Genomic DNA, 20,427 nt, shown 5'->3' with positions numbered 1-20,427 from the left:
AATTTAAAAAAAAATGGCTAACCATGATATCGCCGTATGAATATAGAAATGTAGCCATAAGCTCTTCTACTATCGAGACTCAGCAGATTCCGATGTCCACAATTATAAAGATGAAGAAATCAATATTTTTATTATTATTGTAATTATTATGTTTCAATAGTCAATTTTAAATCATCAAAAATGTAGTACTTTGTAGAATTTTCAAAATTGTAACTTTAATTTTCGAATGTTTTTTTGGGAACTCAACGTAGAAGAAACATTTCTATATTCATGTCCTACTGCGATCCAAATTAATCTACAGAGTACATTAATATCCCCTATATGAATATTTGTATGTGGATATAGTGGTAACGTTCGCCGTACCTAAAAATACGATGGATACGATGGAGCGAAAGGGGTTAAATAGTTTTGAGGATAATATATAACCCTGTCGTATCTCTATTTATATAGAAAAGTAGCATTAGAAATCTTAATAGTATTTATATTTGAAGAGGCAAATTAGTTGAAAAGAGAGAAAATTAGTTGAGAAAAATAAAGGGATGTTATAAACGAGAAGATAGAAATATTTTTAACGTTTCTGTTGCTATACTTTATCTCTATCGAATAAAAAATCTATTAATCTAAAGACTATAATAATATTAAGTACACGTGGACCACAAGAATCGGAACCCATAAAAGCTAATAAGAAAGTAAGATTTAATTTGTCTGAAAGAGGGAAGTTAGCACTATATGACGTATTCTATTACCATCCGCCGGCAGCGTCTTGAACTTGGGATTACGTTCGCCCTGCTTCCTGAATTGAATTAGGAATTGTTTGAAGTGCTAATTTCGTCTCTTATAAAAGTTCGGACCCAGGTCGAATTCAGAAATAATCCTTCATTGACTAAATCTTTTTTCTGCTGATCCCAAAAGACTGCGAGGCCTTTGAAAAATACTTTCTTGTAATCACTGGCTCGTTAACTACCGCCAGAAAGGAAATTTACACGTAAAGTTAGGAAAAACTCGTTTGCAGACGGGAAAAATAAAAAATCAAAGAAAATTAGCTGATTAAGGTTTTTTTTATGAAAGCGGTATCTTAAAAAACGGGATTTTTCGCACTTGCCGAGCTATAAAGGTAAACCGCCTCCCGGATATTCGTATCTAAGAGAAAACACGATGAAAGGGGTTTATGAAAAATGCTGTTTTATACTGCGTAATAATCCTTAAAAATTATACGGTTTAATATTGAGAAGTAAAAGTGCTTTCATCGCTTCAGTCTTAATTTGTTTTCAAAACAAACATTTTCAAGGTATGTAATGTATTTATAAATATAAGCAGAAAGGAGTTAAAACTTACTTAAATATTGTAAAATTTAATGTCTTTTAAATATTTCAGTACTTGTTTAAACTGGCAGCTTAGTAGGTACATGCCTCATATTGATAATGAGTTTATTTTTTTTTTTTCGTGGATGTATGTTTTGTATTCTAACAGGATATATTTAACAGTGATTGGGATCTTGCAGTTGTGGCAGAAAGGGATCTTCTTTTTCTTCTTGTATGTCGCCTGAAAAGCCTTTTTTTTCAATATTAGCCTCCTAAATTGTTTAAATTATCGCACTATCTTTTTCTTGGTCTGCCAATAGTTTTTCGTCTTATTTGGTGACTAATCTCGTGCTATTCATACTATCCTATTCTCTGCCATGCTACTAATGTGTTTGTTCCACTCCTGTTTCCGTTTTTTCACCCATCTATTTATTTCCTCTTTATTGCATGCTCTTCTTATGTTTTTTCTTTTCTCTTCCCATCCAACAGACTTTTCCCTGATATTCTTCGGAGTATTTTCATCTCTGTTGTTACTAGTAGTCGTCTCGTTAGATGTATCAGGTCTTGTCTCCGCCGTGTATGTTAATATAGGTCTAATTGCTGCTTGATATATTCTTGTTTTTGTGTCTTGTATTAGGTGTTTGTTCTTTCAGATTGTCATAAAGAGATCCCGCAGCTTTACCTGCTTCTAAGCTTTGTTGTCGTACTTCTTCAACATCTTAGTTAGTTGATCTTCAACAACTAGTTATATCTATTCCCAGATATCTAAACCTTGCTTCCTGCTTTATTATTTTCCCATCAATTTCGATTTTACATCGTAGTGGGTATTAAAATGTCATACATTTGGTTTTTTCTGCCGATATTATCATATTGTATTTCTTGGCTGTTGTATTGAAGATATTTGCTAATCTTTGGAGCTCGTCTTTTGTCTCGGCGATTAATGCAGCGTCGTCTGTATAACATAATATTTGGATTTATTTGTTCTCCATTCTGTAAAAATGACCTTTACGTACTGTTTGCATTATTTCGTCCATTATTATACTAAAAAGAAGTGAACTTAACGAGCCACCTTGTCTGACCCCGCTTTGTACTGGTATACACTGCGCTTGTTTTTCATTTATCTTTGCTTGTATTCGATTATGTAAGTAGATGTTTTCGATGGTTTGTATATTATTGATTGGTATATTTCTTTTATACATTAGGTGTAAGACATACGTACATAGCTGCCTACATAAGTTCATGTATGTGTATTTAAAAGATCATTTATTTTATAAGTGGTAACATTGTAACATTCCGGAAATTAGTGTTATCAGATGCTCCACAATACATTTTGAATCATTTTTTAGTCTAAATGTCCCATTGTTTGCTCACCGACGTAAACCTCTAGATTTTTAGGTAATGATTTGGTAGCGCTGGATCTCCAGAACTCGACGTATCCACTTTACAAAAAATAAACGATCATATTACCCAGTTCGAAGCCGGTTTGTCGAAGCCAGTACTGCCGGAGAAGAGTACATAGCTGAATGGTTTTCTTCACAGTGCTGTTGACAATTGGAGTAATGTGCAGTTAAAGGTAGGTTCGGGTTTTACAGACCCGGCGCTACCACCACAGGATTCTTCTTCTTCTTAGCCTTCTGTCGTCCATGTTTGGACATAGGCCTCTCCCAACTCCTTCCATCGGTCTCTATCCTGAGCAACATATTTCCAATTTGTTCCGGCTATTTTTTTATTGTCATCAACCCATCTCATCTGTGGTCTTCCTCTCGATCGATTTAAGTTTGGCAATTTTTGTTGATATGTCCTCGACTTTTGTTTTGGATCTTACCCAGTCGTTCCTCTTTTAATTTGACAGTCGTATACCTAACATTGCTCTTTCCATTGTTCTTTCTGTTGTGGCTAGTTTATTCATGTTTGCCTTGGTTAGGGTCCAGGTTTGACATCCATATGTCATGATAGGAAGGATGCATTGGTTGAACACTTTGCTCCTCAAGTATTGGGGTATTTTGCGGTTCTTAAGTATCCAACTAAGTTTTCCAAAACCTGCCCATCACAGGATTTAAGACTATAAAATGTAAACACATACCAAAAATAGATCACTTTCTGCCGAAACAGCTGTAATGATAAGATACTACAATAAATTTTGTGGAAGTTTTGAAAACAAAAGTTTTTAGTGTTTCTTTGTTATCACAATTATATATACAATTTTTTTGTAAATACTGTAATTCTAAAAGTAGTTAAAATACTCATACAATTAACGAACTTTGAGTTTATTGATTACATAAAATAAATTAATTTTTGTTATCTACTTTATATATTTATGTTATTTCAATATATTGTAGCCCTCTTAGTAAATTGGACTATATAAAAAAGTTCGTAAAAGCAAAGAACGCGAGAATAATAGCGCTATTCATTCAAAAGGGCCCAATTGAGAAAAAACAGCATATTCAAACAAAAACGGACCCTTTAACGCAATAAAAACAAACATATCTACTCACCTTCGACGACCAAAAAAAATCCTTTGGGGTTTTTGAGTAGTATGGAAAGCGCCGACCGTGTCATATCTGCCAGTGAGGGGTCCCCACCGGAGCCTGGATCTCTGTCGGCCTCGAAGTCCATGTGGGAATACGAAAATAACCCTGTGGACAAATATTTGCAGGCGGATTAATCGAAAATTGGAACTAAACATGCTAAACAGTTCGGTGAAATGTATGGGACGGTAATTTTGTAAAACGGTTAGTTGGAAGGGCTACAAATTGAAACTGAATGGTGCAGTAAGCTGATAATTAAAAGTAAATCTCCGAAATTATTTTATTACGTGTCAGTAAACATATTGTTAATAAATTAAATATTTTGTAGCAATTAATTTAGTTTTTATTTGGAATTATTTTAAATGAAAACTCGAACTAACAAATTAATTAAATTTTTCCATTTAATTTTTAAACGGAAATAACTGGATATTGTGAAATCACTATTTTAGTATTTAAAATTGTTAAATATTATTTTTTTTAGTTTATTATATCTCAACTACAAGGTTATTGATACTAAACCAATTTTTTTTACTATAAATTTAACATTACAACATTAACATTATTATTTATAATAAAGAAAATATAAAAAATAAAAAAAACGTTGAATTTTGTATTACAAATTCGTTTCTCGAAGAAAGCCTAGTACATTTTTAACCCTTAAGTGCTCGCTAAGGCGTAAAAAGTACGCCATTCTTATTTAAAACGTCATATCACAACTTTACATCCAGATGTTAGCATAGGCAAAGCCGCTCCTGTTTCCTCCTACCACACATTCCTCTACTTTAGAGTTTAGTGTAAATCTTACTCACTACAAATTTAGTACTAGAATTGACGTCATTGTTGATGCGTGTTACTAAGTGGTGCATAAAGTACGCCAAGCGACTATGTAAGTAACAACAATTCTTTGGTTATCGGAGCAAATAGTTAAGTAAAAGTATAGTTTTAAAAAACCTACTAGCGATGAGTTAGAGGAGATAGCCAGAAAAATAATGGAAAAATTTGGAAGACATGGGTGGTATCGATCCCGATGCGTCCGATGAATGTATTGAATACAGTGACCATGATTCCACTTCAGAGCAGGAAGGTGATAAAGAAGTATTTCAAAGAGTATGTGATCATCAAATGAACGAAGAAGAAGAAAAAGTACCTACGTTTACAAGTCGCGACGGAAATATGGTGTGAAATACCTTCTATTGTAAGTAAATTTGCCAAAACTCCCTTAAAAAATCTTGTGAAAATTTTTCCGCGACCTCTAGTCGATGCAGAAGGTGTTAAAAACGAGCTTAGTATATTTTCTTGAAGTTTTTACCATAGAAATAATAAAAAGTGTAACATCTTACACAAATATTTTTATTACAACAACTTAAGGAGTGTTCACAAGGGACAAAGATACAAACTTAACAACGCCAGAGAAAATTCTTACACTTCTTGGAATTCTCTTACTTGCTGGTGTATAAAAGTTAAACCATACTAATTTTAGAGAGATGTGGGCAACTGAGGGCACAGGAATCCAAACCTTTTTGACATGTATGGGATATAAATCTTTTCTGTTTATCCTTGGAGCACTAACTTTCGACGACAAAACAAGGCATGAAGAACGGAAGCAGATAGATAAATTAGCGGCAGTGCGAGAAATTACAGACAAATTCATAGACAACTGTCGGAAAAATTTCTGCCTAGGTGAACGTATTACAATTGACGAAATGCTAGTTCCATACCGTGGTCGTTGTAGTTTTGTACAATATTTGCCTACTGATTCAAAAATGTTTTATGTCTCAAATTTAAAGATTTACTGTGTCAAGGAGCCCAAAGGAAGATATAATCTACCAAACACTGCAACAGATATTGTACTCAGATTGATCGAGCCCTTCAAAAATTTTAAAAGAAACTTGAACACAGATAATTGGTACGCCAGTTATCCTTTATCTTAAGAGATTCTTTATTGAAAAATTGCTTTGGTTGGTAATTAAAAAAAAATAATTGGGAAATCCCACTGGAATTACAACCAAGCAAAACTAGACCTATACACTACTCGCAGAAATAAACCACCCTTGCATCCTACAGTGGAAAAGGAATAAGGCTGTCATATTATTTTTCGCGCAGCACGCTGATGATTCTGTAGATGAGAAGTTAGGCAAACCAGACCAAACCATACTATTCTACTAAAGCAGCTAGCATGAAACTAAAGGGGGAATCGATGTAGTCGACCAAATGTGCAGCAATTACACTGTCCAAAGACAAACTAGACGGTGGCCATTGGTTGTATTTTATCAGCTTATGAATATTGCAGGAATAAATTCCAATATTTTATTTTAAACCACTAATTGCAATAAGGCCCTAAGTCACAGACATTTTTTAAAAATTTAGCGGTTTCTCTAATGTCACCCCATTTGCACCAGTGGCAAATATCACCAACCTATCTGTTGGCATCAAAAGTTACTTAGCTTCATTTAAGAGTTCCGAGACTGAGACTCCAAAACTACCCGACACAACAAAAGGAAGGTGTACCTAGTGCGGTCGAAAAAAAAAAAAATATATAGCAACCACAATAAAGTGCCAAAGATGCAGTAAACCAGCATGTAAAGAGCCAGCATGATAAAAATCAAACAGGAAGTCCTTAAAATAAATTTTCTTTTTGTGTCTTTTTATGTTCATCTAAGAATATTTTTTTATTTTTGTATTTTATACTTTATTATATTTTTTACATAAAATGAGGCCACCAGAACCAGAGTGGCCCAAGTGACATTTTTTCATATTTAAACTTTATCACAAAAAACGATGTGAAATAATAATATTTTCAAAGCCATAGTGGCCCAAGATTAGTTTTCTCCAAGAATAACAGATGGCGACACTAGTATTGTTTTGGCATTGTAATTTTACACTCCATTTTAAAAATCATAGTGACCCAGGTGACTTGGGCCACTCTGGCATTGGCAACTCCTAACTGTCATTTTGATTATTATTAAGAGATTATTTGCGCGTTTCTCTTTTTATAACAGTGTTTTAATTAAAAAATTATTAAAAACATGAACGAAAGTGAGGACAAAGGCGCGGAAGGCACTGCATGTAACGTAAAAGGTGAGTTTCTGTTATTTAACCAACAATTCAACTGTTATAACCTTTGTCAAGTTAACATAACCTACAAAAAAACATTAACTGAACTGTTTTAATTTTTTCAAAGCTTACATCTTACATAAATAGTAATTATTGTTGTGTTTGTTTGCTGCAGATGTTCCTGGAGCTGTAGCAACTGCACATGATGGAGGAAGTGGGGCTAAAACTACTAATAACATCGAAAATGAATTACGAGATTTACTTGGATCCAGCCCAGAGGAGCCCTATCAGGATTCACGTTCCGAGTATGTTCCAGATCATCGCAGCAGGAGCTCTTCGCCAAATTTGCAACATATTCTTGAAGATTTGTCTAATGAAGAAGACCAGTCGTCAGTTTCTATAAAAACGACAAGGAAACGCGTTCGCAAGGAAAATACGTGGAAAAAAAATGTGACAAAAAACAGACGAGCTAAAGGTGAGAAACACAGTAACACTAAAGGCGTTCTCTTTCTCGCTAAAATGACAAATACACAATATCGATGTCCCTGTAAAGAAAAATGCCACGAGTAGGTCGACCCTGAAAGACAAAGAGTACTATTTTCTAAATTTTATTGATTCTTAAATTTCAATTTGCAAAGCTCATACCTGTGTTCACTCGTAAATGTAATTAAAGCAATATCATGTAAACAAAATGCAAACGATGCCACAACAAAGCCGAGAGAATTTTCCAGACTGTATCATTTACCAGATATGAACGGAAAACAAATTCGTGTTTGCAAGTCATTTTTCAAACATGTCCTTCAAGTATCAGATGGACGACTCACAAGGGTTTTGAAAAATAAATTAGTTATTGATACACCCCCTATTGACAAGCGAGGTAAACATGTCCCAAAAAACAAAACCCCTGAGCTGAAAGAAAATGAAGCAAAAGGAGTTCATTAATACTTTCCCAAAATACGATTCACACTACACCAGACACAAAAGTGAGATAAGACAGTATTTACCACCTGATTTGAATTTAATAATAATGTATTCCGAATATAAAAAGAAAGTCAGCGAACCTGTTTCTAAATACATCTTTGAAAAAATATTCACTGAAAAGTTAAACTTATCATTCCATGCTCTTATAACAGATTCATATAAGAAATGCGATAATTTCAAAGTAAAAATAGAGGCTTGTGAAAATAGTGAACATTCCAAGAAGGAACTTACCTTTTATATATTTAAGAAAAGCGGAAAGTGACATGAATAATATGAAAATTGATATGCAGTATGCAAAAGAAAACAATGACACCACAGTAATTATATTTGATCTGATGAAGACTTTTCCAACTCCGGTAATTTCAACTAGAATATGCTATTATAAACGGCAGTTATAGACTTACTGTTTAGGGATTTACAATGCTGCTACCGATGACATTTTTATGTACGTTTAGGACGAATCGACTACATCCAGAGGGCCACAGGAAATAGGTTCATGTTTATTAAAATTTATTAGAGATAATGTACGTACAAGGAAACTAATAATGTACTCAGACCAATGTGGCGGTCAGAACTGCAATATAAAAACTGCGGTGTTGTGTATGTACATTGTATTAAATCCAGCTTATACTGTGGAACAAATCCACTCAAGGTAGTACAGATGAAACGAGACGATTTCATATCGACGAAAACCTTAGAAAGTAACATTACGAACAGAAAGATAAGTGTTGATAGGTCTAAAGTAGAGTGGCTAAAAATGCAGTGGATGCTGTATAGTAGGATGCATCCATTCTCCATGTATTTTAAATATTCGAATAATCCAGAAGTCCTTTTTACTGAAGTTAACTTCAGTAAAAGGAATTCTCAAGATGCTGCTAACCTAGAGCTCGAACATTGATAGACTATTGATGAATTTTTTAATTCATCTAATTTAAACGCTTTAAAAATTTTACCTTGGAAATTATATCCATTAGACCCGAGTATTGAAAAAACGTCAAAAAACTGTCAAAGTGTTTAGACGCGTTTCAAAGTTTCTCTTAAAAATTTAAATATTTAAATGATTATTTCTTCAGTTCTGAACATGTAAATAGTGAATTATATTAAAATCAAAATCATGTTCGAGTATAATCTAAAATAGCTCGCAAAGAAGTTAATTTTATAGTGGTTTAATAATTTAAGAAAAGTAATTAAGTATAAAAGTGAAAGTGATTTGTATACCGAATATTGGAATCGTGAGTAGATAAAATATACTTTTTGCATCTATTTGGATTTATATATTAAAGTAAACAACTGCAATATGTATTATTCAATTTACATGAACTGGTATCACAACGAAAGCTGTAAAACAGCACCGGTTTTAGTCGGATTTTAAAATCCATTTAAAAGATGTCATCTTCCAATCAGCTACCACAAATTGCATCATACTCAAAAGCAGTTAGTCAACCACGTAGTATATTAATCCCAAGCAGAGATCAAGCTATTTTGTTTAACACTCTAGAGAATTGTACAATTAATGACTATCTTGAAGGATTGAGTCAGCATATAGAACCAAAAAATATAATTTTCGCATTCCGTATATCAAACGGTAGAATATGCATATATCTATCATCCAAAAACCTAGTAGATAAATTCATAGCAGAAACAAAGAAAATAATAGTAAATGGAAATATACTAGAAGCGAGAAGGTTAATAACTCCATCAGTCCGCTTAATTCTGTCCAATGTATGTCCAAGCATACCTTCTAACATAATAATAGACGAATTAATAAAACTAGGTTTAAATCCTCTCTCAGACATATCATATCTACGGATAGGAGCAACCAATCCTGCCTTTAGTCATATTCTAAGCTTCCGAAGACAAATTTTCGTTTCACCTTTTCCAGACAACTTTGTACTACCTGAATCTTTTATTATCGAGTTGGAACAAACATTATACCGCATATTTATAGCCCAAAACAAACGAAAATTGTTTTAAATGCAAATTAACTGGACACCAGGCAGCTAATTGTCCAAATATTTCACCTTCTAACCATCCTCATAATGATAGTGCAATGCAAACAGAAATAAGACAAAATTCATCAATAAATCATACTCAACAAGATTATCTACAAAATACTCCTGCAATCTCAAATACCACTCCCTCCACACTTACTACGTCTTCTTAAACCACATTACAAAGAGTAGCAATCCCAAATTTATCAATAAACCAAACCCAACCGTGCTCACTACAAAATACATCCATACATTTGACCACTTCTTCAGTTAACACTACAATCGCAACACCTACATCGTCTGAGTCATCCTCTAATACCCAAAAACATAAATAAACCTTACCCGAAACAAGTTAACACTTACCTCCAAATAAAAATACACATTTGAATTCTTACGAACCCCAAGTAACTTCGAACAAAGCAACCGGAAAAAGAACCCTAGAAGATGCAATCACGCCACCCTCCGAAGAAAACTTTGAAAAACCTAAGCTTCAATTAAAGAAAAAAACCAAAACTGATGACAAAAACTTAAGAAATGATATACCAAATCTCCAAACATTATTGGAACCAGTTAGAGAATATGTAGAAAGGGAAAAGCAATTGCTAAGCTTCGATCAAGTAGTGGATCTATTCGAAAATATACAAGGATCAAAAGACATAATCAGCGTAACAAAATTATACTCAGAAGACTCTTATGTACTTATAAAGTTTCTAACGGAATTACATTCATACTACATCGACAAAAGAATGAAAACCATAAGCACCAAATTAATACGAAAACTTGGCAAACACATAGGTTTACTCTCTACAGTGAAAACTTCATTATCGGAAGAAGATTCCGACTCATCGGTAAATAATTCCTTTTAAAGAATAATAATATCACTGTTGACTTCATGTCTGTTCCATCACAAGTCTTAAGAAAAAACATGAATGTTAAAAAACACAATAAGTTATCTTAAAGACTCAGAACTGTATCAATTATTGTAATTTTTTCTACCTTTACCTGTATTATATTTTTTAGGTCGCTAATAACCCTTGTGGTTGCAGCGTAAATAAATAAAAAAAAAAAATTTACCTTGATAATAAAATATTGAAGTCGTATCACACGCAATGAAAACATTACAAAATTCTAAATAATCAATTAAAGCTTTTGTGTAAAACTAAGTAATATAATTAAAATATTATGAAATATTATTTCTATATACAAAGTTTATATCAAAATGTATTTGTAATACCATGTAACTAATTGCATTTTTATAATTTATGCAACAAGGTACTGAAAATTAAAATAAAAAAATACTAATTTTCGTTGACTAGAATCCTAAATATTGCGACTTTTATAAATTTTAATTTATAAAGGAAACATTTTAAAATTTGCTTTTATAGAGCAGTGAATTATTTAGAGAACATCTGCGCTGCAAAACCACACATATTTAGAAACAAATAGCTAATGATATTTCTTATAGTATTTCTGTGTTGCTAGATTGATTTGTATGCAATTTAAAAATATCAGATAATGTATGTTTACGCTCGATTAAAGCCTACTGAACAAAGCTTCACATAAAGGCATATATTTGTAAACTTCGATCGAACATGCGAACCAAAGTTACTTATTCCTTCATAATCCATCGAATTACTGAAATATACCTTCGCTTTATACCCTTTGTATGTAAATGGCCCGGAAATGGAATCCTGCAAAATTATGGCCTAAGATCAAAATTCCTGCGATTTCCTGGAATTTTCAGCTAGAGTGAAAGCCTCCTAAGACAATACCATTACCGCATCTTTGAGAGGCACTACTTCGAAAAGTTTACTAGCTGTTTCTGTTTGTTTTGCTCCAAATATCCAACTAATTTCTCCTACTAAGTAATCGTCAACGGGATTATTGGAACTTCCAGACCCTTTAGGTCGAGTGGTTTACGTTAGAAAGGCCGTCAAAATATTTATCGAAAGGCAATTAATTAGAGATCATGTTGTGGTTAACTGTTTTGCTTATGTTATTTGCATGTACTATACAAATATTAGTTTTACCTCAGTTTTCTTTAAATTAATTAACTTAGGATATTCTCTTAGGAAGAAGTTATATAGCGGAGTGATAAATTATTAATATAAATTTATTTAGTTTAAAATCGGCAATTCCAATGATCCAGAAAATGATTTTGCTTACATTAGTACAGCTCGGAACTGATGGGCCAATATGCAATATTTTGGCAATTGCATATTGCATATTAAATGCATATTGCATATTAAATGTACAAGAATAGAGGTGACAATGGGGATTTAGTGCACTAAAGACTCATTTTTGTTCACTTATCTGTTACTTTCACTCCTAAATTGGAGTTACAGTTGGTAAAATGGTTTTTCACACCGCGCTACAAAATTTCTCCTTTCGGATGCCGGGTTACGATCGAAATTCTGACAAAGACATTTATAATTTTACCAATATTTAATATTTTCCTAAGTAAACGGTTAAATTGTTGTTTTTTTACAGTAATGGAAACGACATAATGTTTAAAATAGAATAATTCAGATCTTTTTCCAGAGAGACAGTTTAGTTTCATTTAAAAAATCGGCTGATTGTATAAATATGCATCCAATGAATATCCAACATGTCAGACGTTTTACAATTTTTTACCGTCTTTTACGAATCATTCAATGATTTTTCTTGTTCAAACATATATACTCACCCAAGAGATAATCAACTTGATTAGGATCTATTTGATCGAGTTGCCCTTTGTTCCATACATATTGAGCCTTCAAACTTCTTTTCTTTTTATCGCGCACCCAATCGTCGATAAGATTTCTACCATCAAGTCGTCTACCTTCTTCTTTCGTCATTTCTGGGTCGTGGGCAACTTTAGGCAGCCAATGTCGTCGACCACCGCCAAGAAGCACCTATAACAAAATAAAATCATATATTGGTTAATTAGCCAAAAGATCAAGTGACAACCTTACTCACGTTATGTAACAATAAAACACTGAAAACTTTGTTTTCAAAACTTCCACAAAATTTATTTCTACAGCTTTCTATTTATCACTACAGCTGTTTCGGCTGATTGCCTTTCTCAAGTGATCTGTTTTTGGCATGGGTTTACACTTTATAGTCTCTAATGAAATAGGTTGAGGAGGGGAGAACTGTTTGGCTCAAGCTGGTCATTCAGAATTATATCTGTGTTTTTTAATTTGTTGATTTCCATAGATTATAACAAAGATAGCTTAAGGCCTTTATTTTGAATGTGGAGAATTTTAAATTCGTCATTAAAAGAATGATTATGATCTAGAAGGTGAAGTGCGTATGTAGAATCTGTTTTTCTATTATTGAAAGCCCTTTTATGTTTTGCTATTCGTTTATTAAAATTTCTACCTGTTTGACCAATGTAAGTTTTTGGGCAGTCGCCACATTTAAGTTTATTTATTGTTACATAAAATGAATTTCGATCAAGTAACGGTTGAATCCATCAATTACTCACGTTAGTGTGAAAATAAAAGAAATGTAATTTATATTATTGTTTTTTATAGATTTTATTAAGTACAATAATAGATTAAGACATATATAACTTCATCAATAGATGTGCCAAAAAGGCCAGCCAATCGCGAAAAGCATCCAATAATTTTTACCTTTTTTCCGCTCCTAAACCGGGACGCTCTTTGTTAAACGAGTTTTTGATGTCATCTATCACCACGTCTTTATTTTCTTTTCCGACCCAATACCGAATTGTTTTCCAATATCCCCGATATTAAAGAAGGATTAAATTCCGATTTATTTTGTTTTTAAAAGCCGCTAAACATCCATAAGGAGAGAACATGGCGGAAGAAAAAGGAAAACGACGCTCTGCTCCCATGATAAACGAGAAAGCAGCTCAATGTAATGCGATTTAAAATGATAACACATGAAATTGGTTGCTTCAGTTTTAGCCGGGAGGATAAAATGAAAAGTTATTAGGTACAGTATGACGTAAGATTAATTGCTCTATATACAAGCCTCGTAAGATTGAACCTGCCTCTGCATGGAAAATATTAGATTTTCGTGATGGAGTAATGCACATTTGCTTCCTAAATTATAAAAATATTTTGCTTAACTTCCACAATTACTTACTAATAGAATTTCATAAAAACATTTTATTATTTTATCTAGTAATAACAAACACAGTTTCTTCTTGAATCAAATTAGGAAAATTAGCTCGATTTTAATTAAAAAAATATAGTACAGTAGTAGTGTAGAGTATAGTTTTAGTGACAGTTCTACTTCATGTATTACATGAAAGACTAAAAGCTTTTGATATTATTTTTGGGAATTAGGGATTTGTCTCAGGAAAAGGTACAAGAAAACACATTCTTAATGTCAGACAACTAATCGAAAAAACTCGTGAATTCAATACTCCTATGCTTATGTGCTTTATGGATTATACAAAGGCCTTCGATTAAGTCAAATGGCAGCAGCTATAGTTCATACTAGCGGAAATGGGAACACCCCACCACTTAATTCAACTAATTGGAAGTCTATATGAAAATAATAAATGCACAGTAAAAATAAACAACACCCATTCTGATCATTTATGAGTAGAGGCATATGTCAAGCAGGGATGTTTAATCTCTCCAAATCTGTTTAATATCTACAGCGAACACATTATGCCAAAGGTACTAGACGGATGAAAGGGTGAAATATCAGTAGGAGGTAAAAAAATCAGTAACTTGAGATATGCTGATGACACTTTAATAATCGCGGCAAATCAAGAAAAAATGGAAGACATAATGAGATGTCTGGAGGACAAAAACAAAACATATGGACTAAAGCTAAATAGGAGTAAGACAAAGACCATGATAGCAGACAGAGCTCGAAATAATCTTTAAGAAATTGGGAGCTTTGAAGTATTATAGTTTCATATACCTGGGGTCCCCAATAACAAATGACGGAGAGTGTGACAGAGAGATACGTAGAAGGTTGACTATTGCTAGAACAGCTATGATGAAACTGGTAACAATTTGGAAAAATTCTAGCATAACAATACTCACAAAACTAAGGCTGATAAGGGCACTCATTTTTCCCATAGCCACATATGCATCCGAAACGTGGACCTTAAAGAAAGCGGATAAAAATAAACTAGACGATTTTGAAATGTAAGTATACCGCCGCATGTTAAGAATATCCTGGATTGATCATCGCACTAACGTATCGATATTATAAAAACTTAAAGTAAAGGATAGATTGCTTAAATAAATACAACAGAGATATTTGAAGTATTTTGGACACATTGCTAGTAGAACAGGTACGATGAAAAAACTGATAGTCGAAGGTAGAGTTGAAGGACAGAGACCTAGGGGAAGATCTCCAAGCCATTGAGTAGATCAAACAAAAATATTGATAAACCAAGAGCCAAACAACTAGCCCAGGACAGGAAAAGATGGAAGGAAATCGTGAAAAAACTGTAAATGATTAATGGTATCACTACATCCCAAAAGGGATTAGGACTGAGGAGGAGGAGTACAGTAGACCAACGCGAAACTTAATACTACGTTTTCTGTAATTTAAAATTTTTTCCATCGACCGTCCATTTATGAATAATTTTAACACCCTCAAAATCATTGATTAATGACCCCTATTAATGAATGATTTTCTATTAATGAACGATTTCATTATAGGCAATACAACATACATTGCTTGTATAAATTAATTTAACCACATTTAACGCTCTGTGATTGGCAGTCACCTGCGGTGTAGGCAACCAAACATATACCTATTTAAATATAAGGTTGAATGCTCCGATAAATGAACTTTGATCAAATAAAAGGCATATATCGAGCACAGTTTAATTTAATCTTGCTTTTTGGGCAATATTAAAACCCACTAAAAAATTATTTAAAATGAAGTAGCCGCTGTAAGTACTCTCTGTCGTTGTATGTCATTATTTATCGTTAAGTAAATAAAAATGTAAACTAAGATATTTTTGTTTCTGAAAAGTACGGTCGACGGAAAAGTTTTGTAACGAACTCGTGAATTAAAATGGCGATTAACAATCTCGAACATTAACGCGTGAGCGAAGCGAGCTCAATATCTCAATTGTTAATCGCCCTTATTAATACACTTGTTGGTTAAATAACTATAAATAATGTTTTTAAAATTGAATAAAGTAATAATATTATTTATATTTTAGACAAATTATATAAAATTAAAATATTTTAATAAATTATTATTATTTTACTTGTAAGTTTTTGTCAAAATGAACATTTTGACAAAACCAATGTTCCAACTATCCGACAGAAGATTATATACTTAGAGATCTCTTGCAGACAACAAAGACCGCACAGTCAAAAATCAAATAGACTACAATATTAGTCCAAATAGATACAAAAACTCAATTAAAACAGTAAAAGCATACTCCGGAGCAGATGTCAACTCAGACCATAATCCGCTGATAGCTAGAATGCAGGTGAAACTCAAAAATATTGTGATACCTAAAAACAAACCAACGTTTAATTATACAAAATTAAGAAAAAGAGAAATATATAAAAAAGTGATCCAACAAGTCAACTCAAATCTAACAGAAGTAGGAGAAGAAATCTTAATATCAGAAGATATCAATCAAAAGTGGAGCAATATTCAGGCATTACTAAAGGCATTACTAAAGACTGCAAAAGAAAAGATAAAGCATGAAAAGACAAATAAAAAACAGAAGTGGATGACTTCATAAATTCTAGCAATAATAGAAGACAAGAGAAAAGCAATAGGGAGAAATGAGCCAAAATATCAAGAACAACAATGTAGAATTACAGTAGAGATAAAAAAGTCCAAGGAAAAGTGGTTAACAGATCAATGCATAGAAATAAAAGAGTATGACAGAAAATACGACAGGTTTAATATGCACAAAAAAATTAAAGAACTAACAAATACCAAAAAGCGAGCACACTATGGGATACTTAAAGATGATAATGGTAAACTCATTGCAGATATCAAAGATAAACTAAGATTTTGGCAAGAATACATAATGAAACTATTCGACGATGATAGAATGATACAAGAAGATTTACAGGAACAAACAGGACAGAAAATAATAACGTGCGAATTAGAATAGGCAATTAGAAATGCAAAGACCGCAAAACCAATAGGCCCAGATCAGATACCCACTGATCGAATTAAATGCATTGACGAAGAAACACTGCATATACTTTTAGATCTGTTCAACAAAGTATATATAACAGGAATAATACCCGAAATTGGTTGCTGTCCACGTTTGTAACATTACCAAAGTCAGTACATACGACAGAATGCTCTCAGTACAGAACAATTTCCTTAATAAGCCACACACTTAAGATATTTCTCAAAATAATACATGGAAAACTATACAAAAAAATAGAAGAAGATATAGATGACACCCAGTTTGGATTCAGAGGAGTACTAAGAACGAGAGAGGCTCTGTTCGCTTTTGACGTTCTCGCGCAAAGACGACTAGATATGAACCAGGATCTCTATGTCTGCTTTATAGATTATCAATAAGCTTTTGATAGAGTACGATATCAGAAACTGGTAAAACTGTTAAAAGAAAAGAATGTGGATCGTCAAAATATATGGGTTATTGCTAATGTACTGGACTGGAATCAAAAAACAAAGGTTGGTATCGAAAATTCCGATACAGAAAATATAGGAATCAAAAGAGGTATATATCAAAGGAACAATAGTGTATATCAATAAACGGAAAAATCTTAAATAACATAAGATTCGCAGACAACACCGCTATTTATGCAGACAGTCTAGAAGCACTGCAACACTTAGTAAATAGATTTTATCAAGTCAGTAATTCTTCTTCTTTTGGCATCATAACCCTGGATGGGTCTTTGCCTGTCTGGCTATGTCCTTCCATTCAGATCTCTCTTGTGCCCTTCTTCTCCATTGTCTTATGTTCATTGTTTTCAGGTCGTCTTCCACGTCATCCAATTATCTCGTTCTGGGCCTTCCTTTTTTTCGCCTTCCTATGGGCTTTCATTGTAACATTTTCTTTGTTGTTTTTGCATCGTTTTGTCTTTGCACATATCGCAGCCATGACAGTCTTTGACTTTTCACAAATCTTACAATGTCATAATCTTCATTTAACTCATTAACCTCGTCGTTTCTCCTGATTCTCCATGTGCCATCTTCCTCTTGTACCGGGCCATATACTTTCCTCAGTATTTTTCTCTCGAATGTCCTGAGTTGGGCTTCATTTTTTTTTCGTCATTACAAAAGTTTCACATCCATAGGTTACTATGGGTCTAATCAGTGTTCTGTAGATAGTCCTTTTGGTTCTTTTGGCCTAATAATTTCGATGTCATCAATCTTTTATTAGCATAGTATGTACGATTCCCGCTGGAAATACGTGCATTAATTTCGCTACTTACGGAGTTCTTCTGATTGATTTCTGTGCCGAGATATGTAAAGGCATCCACTCTTTCGATAGTATAGTTGTCTATTGTGATATTATTTTCATTGTCAGTTATTCTTTTGACTGTCATATACTTCGTTTTGCTTCGTTTATTTTGAGACCTCTTTTTCTTGCTTTAGGATCAATTTGTTTGAACACTTCCATTAGTCGTGGCTTATTCCTACTAATGATGGCTACATCGTCTGCATATGCAGTAATTTGTACTGATTTGGTGTTTATATTGCTGGTTATATTGGTTTTTCTAATGACTGCCTCAAGAACTAGGTTGAATAGCATGGTCGATAAGGCATCTCCCTGTCTTACTCCCATGTTGATGTTAAACAAGGGAGTCAGTTCTCCATCTACTCTAACTGCGGCTTTTGAACCCTGCAACGTCATTTTTATGAGGCTGATGTATTTCTTAGGTATACCTAGATTACAAAGGTCTTCCAGCATTCTGTCTCTTTTCACACTATCAAAAGCTTGTTTAAAGTCTATATACATATTATATAGGTCTTCGTATTCATAAACTTTTTCTTGTATCGTTCTTAGTATGAATATGTTATCTGTAGTGGCTCTATTTGGTCTGAATCCATTTTGATAACCACCAATTATATTTTCGGAGCATTCTAATAATCTATTGTAGATTATACCAGAAAGAATTTTGTATAATACATTTAGCAATGTAATTGGCCTATAATTCTGGCATTCCCTCTTATCTCCTTTTTTATATATTGGCTGTATGAGGCCAACTGTCTATTCCTCTTGCATTTGCTCCTTCGTCCATATTAATGTTATTAGGTAATGGATTCTTTCCCAGAGTTCGGATCCTCCATGCTTTAATAATTCTGCCGAAATTCTGTCCGTTCCTGGTGCTTTATTGTTTTTTAGTTTATTTATTATCTGAAGTACTTCTTCATAACTCGTATTTTTGATGTGCAGCTCCGCCGTATAATATATTGTCTCGTTCTGATCATTTTCGTTGTCTGCATTTAGATTTTCTTCGAAATATTGTTTCCATCTTATTATAATTTTTTGCTTCTCTGTTAGTAGTTCTCCGTCCTTGTCTTTGCATATAGTTAGTTTTGGTCTAAATGACAGTGTGCTTTCTTGTATGCATTTATAGAATTTTCTGCTTTCGCTTCTGTTGTTATGCTTTACGATTTCTTGTACTTTTTTTTTCATAGCCTCTCTTTTCTTTCTTCTGCATATTCTAGTCGCTTGTATTCTTTTTTCGTTATAAATCTCACTCTTGTGTTTCTTTGAAGTTGGTTAAACCTAGCTTGCCTTTTTTCCTGTACTGCAGTTCTGCATTCATCATCATACCATTCCGCATTTCTTTGCCTTTTGGCTTTTCCGACAGTTTCCTCTGCTGACTCCGTTAGTATCAAGTCAGTAATATGGACTACAAATAAACATTAAGAAAACCAAGTGCATGATTATTTATAAGCAACATACAGTAGGAAGGCTAAATATCGAGGGAAAACAAGTAGAAAGAGTGAATAACTCTATGGCAAATATCTGGAAACCTGGGTAAATCAAAACAATGACCAAGGTAGAGAAATAAGGACACGCATTGAAATTACAAGACAAGCATTTATAAAAATGAAAACAATGTTTGTTAATCGAGACCTTCCTCTAGAGCTGTTGTATAGAATGGAAAGCTGAACACTAAAAGTAGATAATATAAAGAAGTTGGAATCATTTAAGATGTGGTGCTATAGAAGGATTTTAAAAATACCATGGACCCAACGAGTTACAAATTCAGAAGTGTTAAAAAGGCTACACAAGGATTGCGAGTTCATAAAAATCTAATGTAATGTATTTAAAAAATGACCGATATCATATGCCTACATTTAACAGCAAGCCTTGTAAACCATATTTGAGTAAAATATGCATTTGAATTCAACGTAACCGTATGGTTGCATTATCCAGTAAATGTTATTAAAATATTTTTGAATGCGTGCGATCAAGGGTTAATAGTAAATCTTTATTATTGGTTTGTACAACGAACACGTTCTTATTTATAAATTTTTATGACACGTTTTTTTTGTAACATTTATGTGTTTTAAAAATAAAGCACTCCAGTCCAAAAATATTTTTGGCAGAAAATCCCTTCCAAAGGGCCTAAACGATTCTTTCCTGGTCTAAGCTTATTGTTTTTCTTTTCCATAAGTAAA

At 33.1% G+C, this 20,427-nt stretch overlaps 1 protein-coding gene across 2 annotated transcripts in view; it reads right to left on the bottom strand.

Annotated features, from left to right (window-relative positions):
* LOC140439043 (alkaline phosphatase-like) overlaps positions 1 to 20,427 on the bottom strand; it is a 586,651-nt gene that overhangs the window by 83,828 nt on the left and 482,396 nt on the right. For both annotated transcript variants that reach the window (XM_072528682.1, XM_072528683.1), the window contains 2 exons: positions 12,542 to 12,749; positions 3,797 to 3,937 (listed from right to left, as the gene is read on the bottom strand). In XM_072528682.1, the coding sequence (XP_072384783.1) occupies positions 3,797 to 3,937; positions 12,542 to 12,749 (349 nt within the window). The remainder of the gene's footprint in view (positions 1 to 3,796; positions 3,938 to 12,541; positions 12,750 to 20,427) is intronic.

This window comes from Diabrotica undecimpunctata, chromosome 4 (assembly GCF_040954645.1).
Source record: "Diabrotica undecimpunctata isolate CICGRU chromosome 4, icDiaUnde3, whole genome shotgun sequence".
Classification (NCBI taxonomy): Eukaryota; Metazoa; Arthropoda; class Insecta; order Coleoptera; family Chrysomelidae; genus Diabrotica; species Diabrotica undecimpunctata.
The sequence above is the reverse complement of the archived record's forward strand: the minus strand, read 5'-3'. Positions and strand labels throughout refer to the sequence as shown.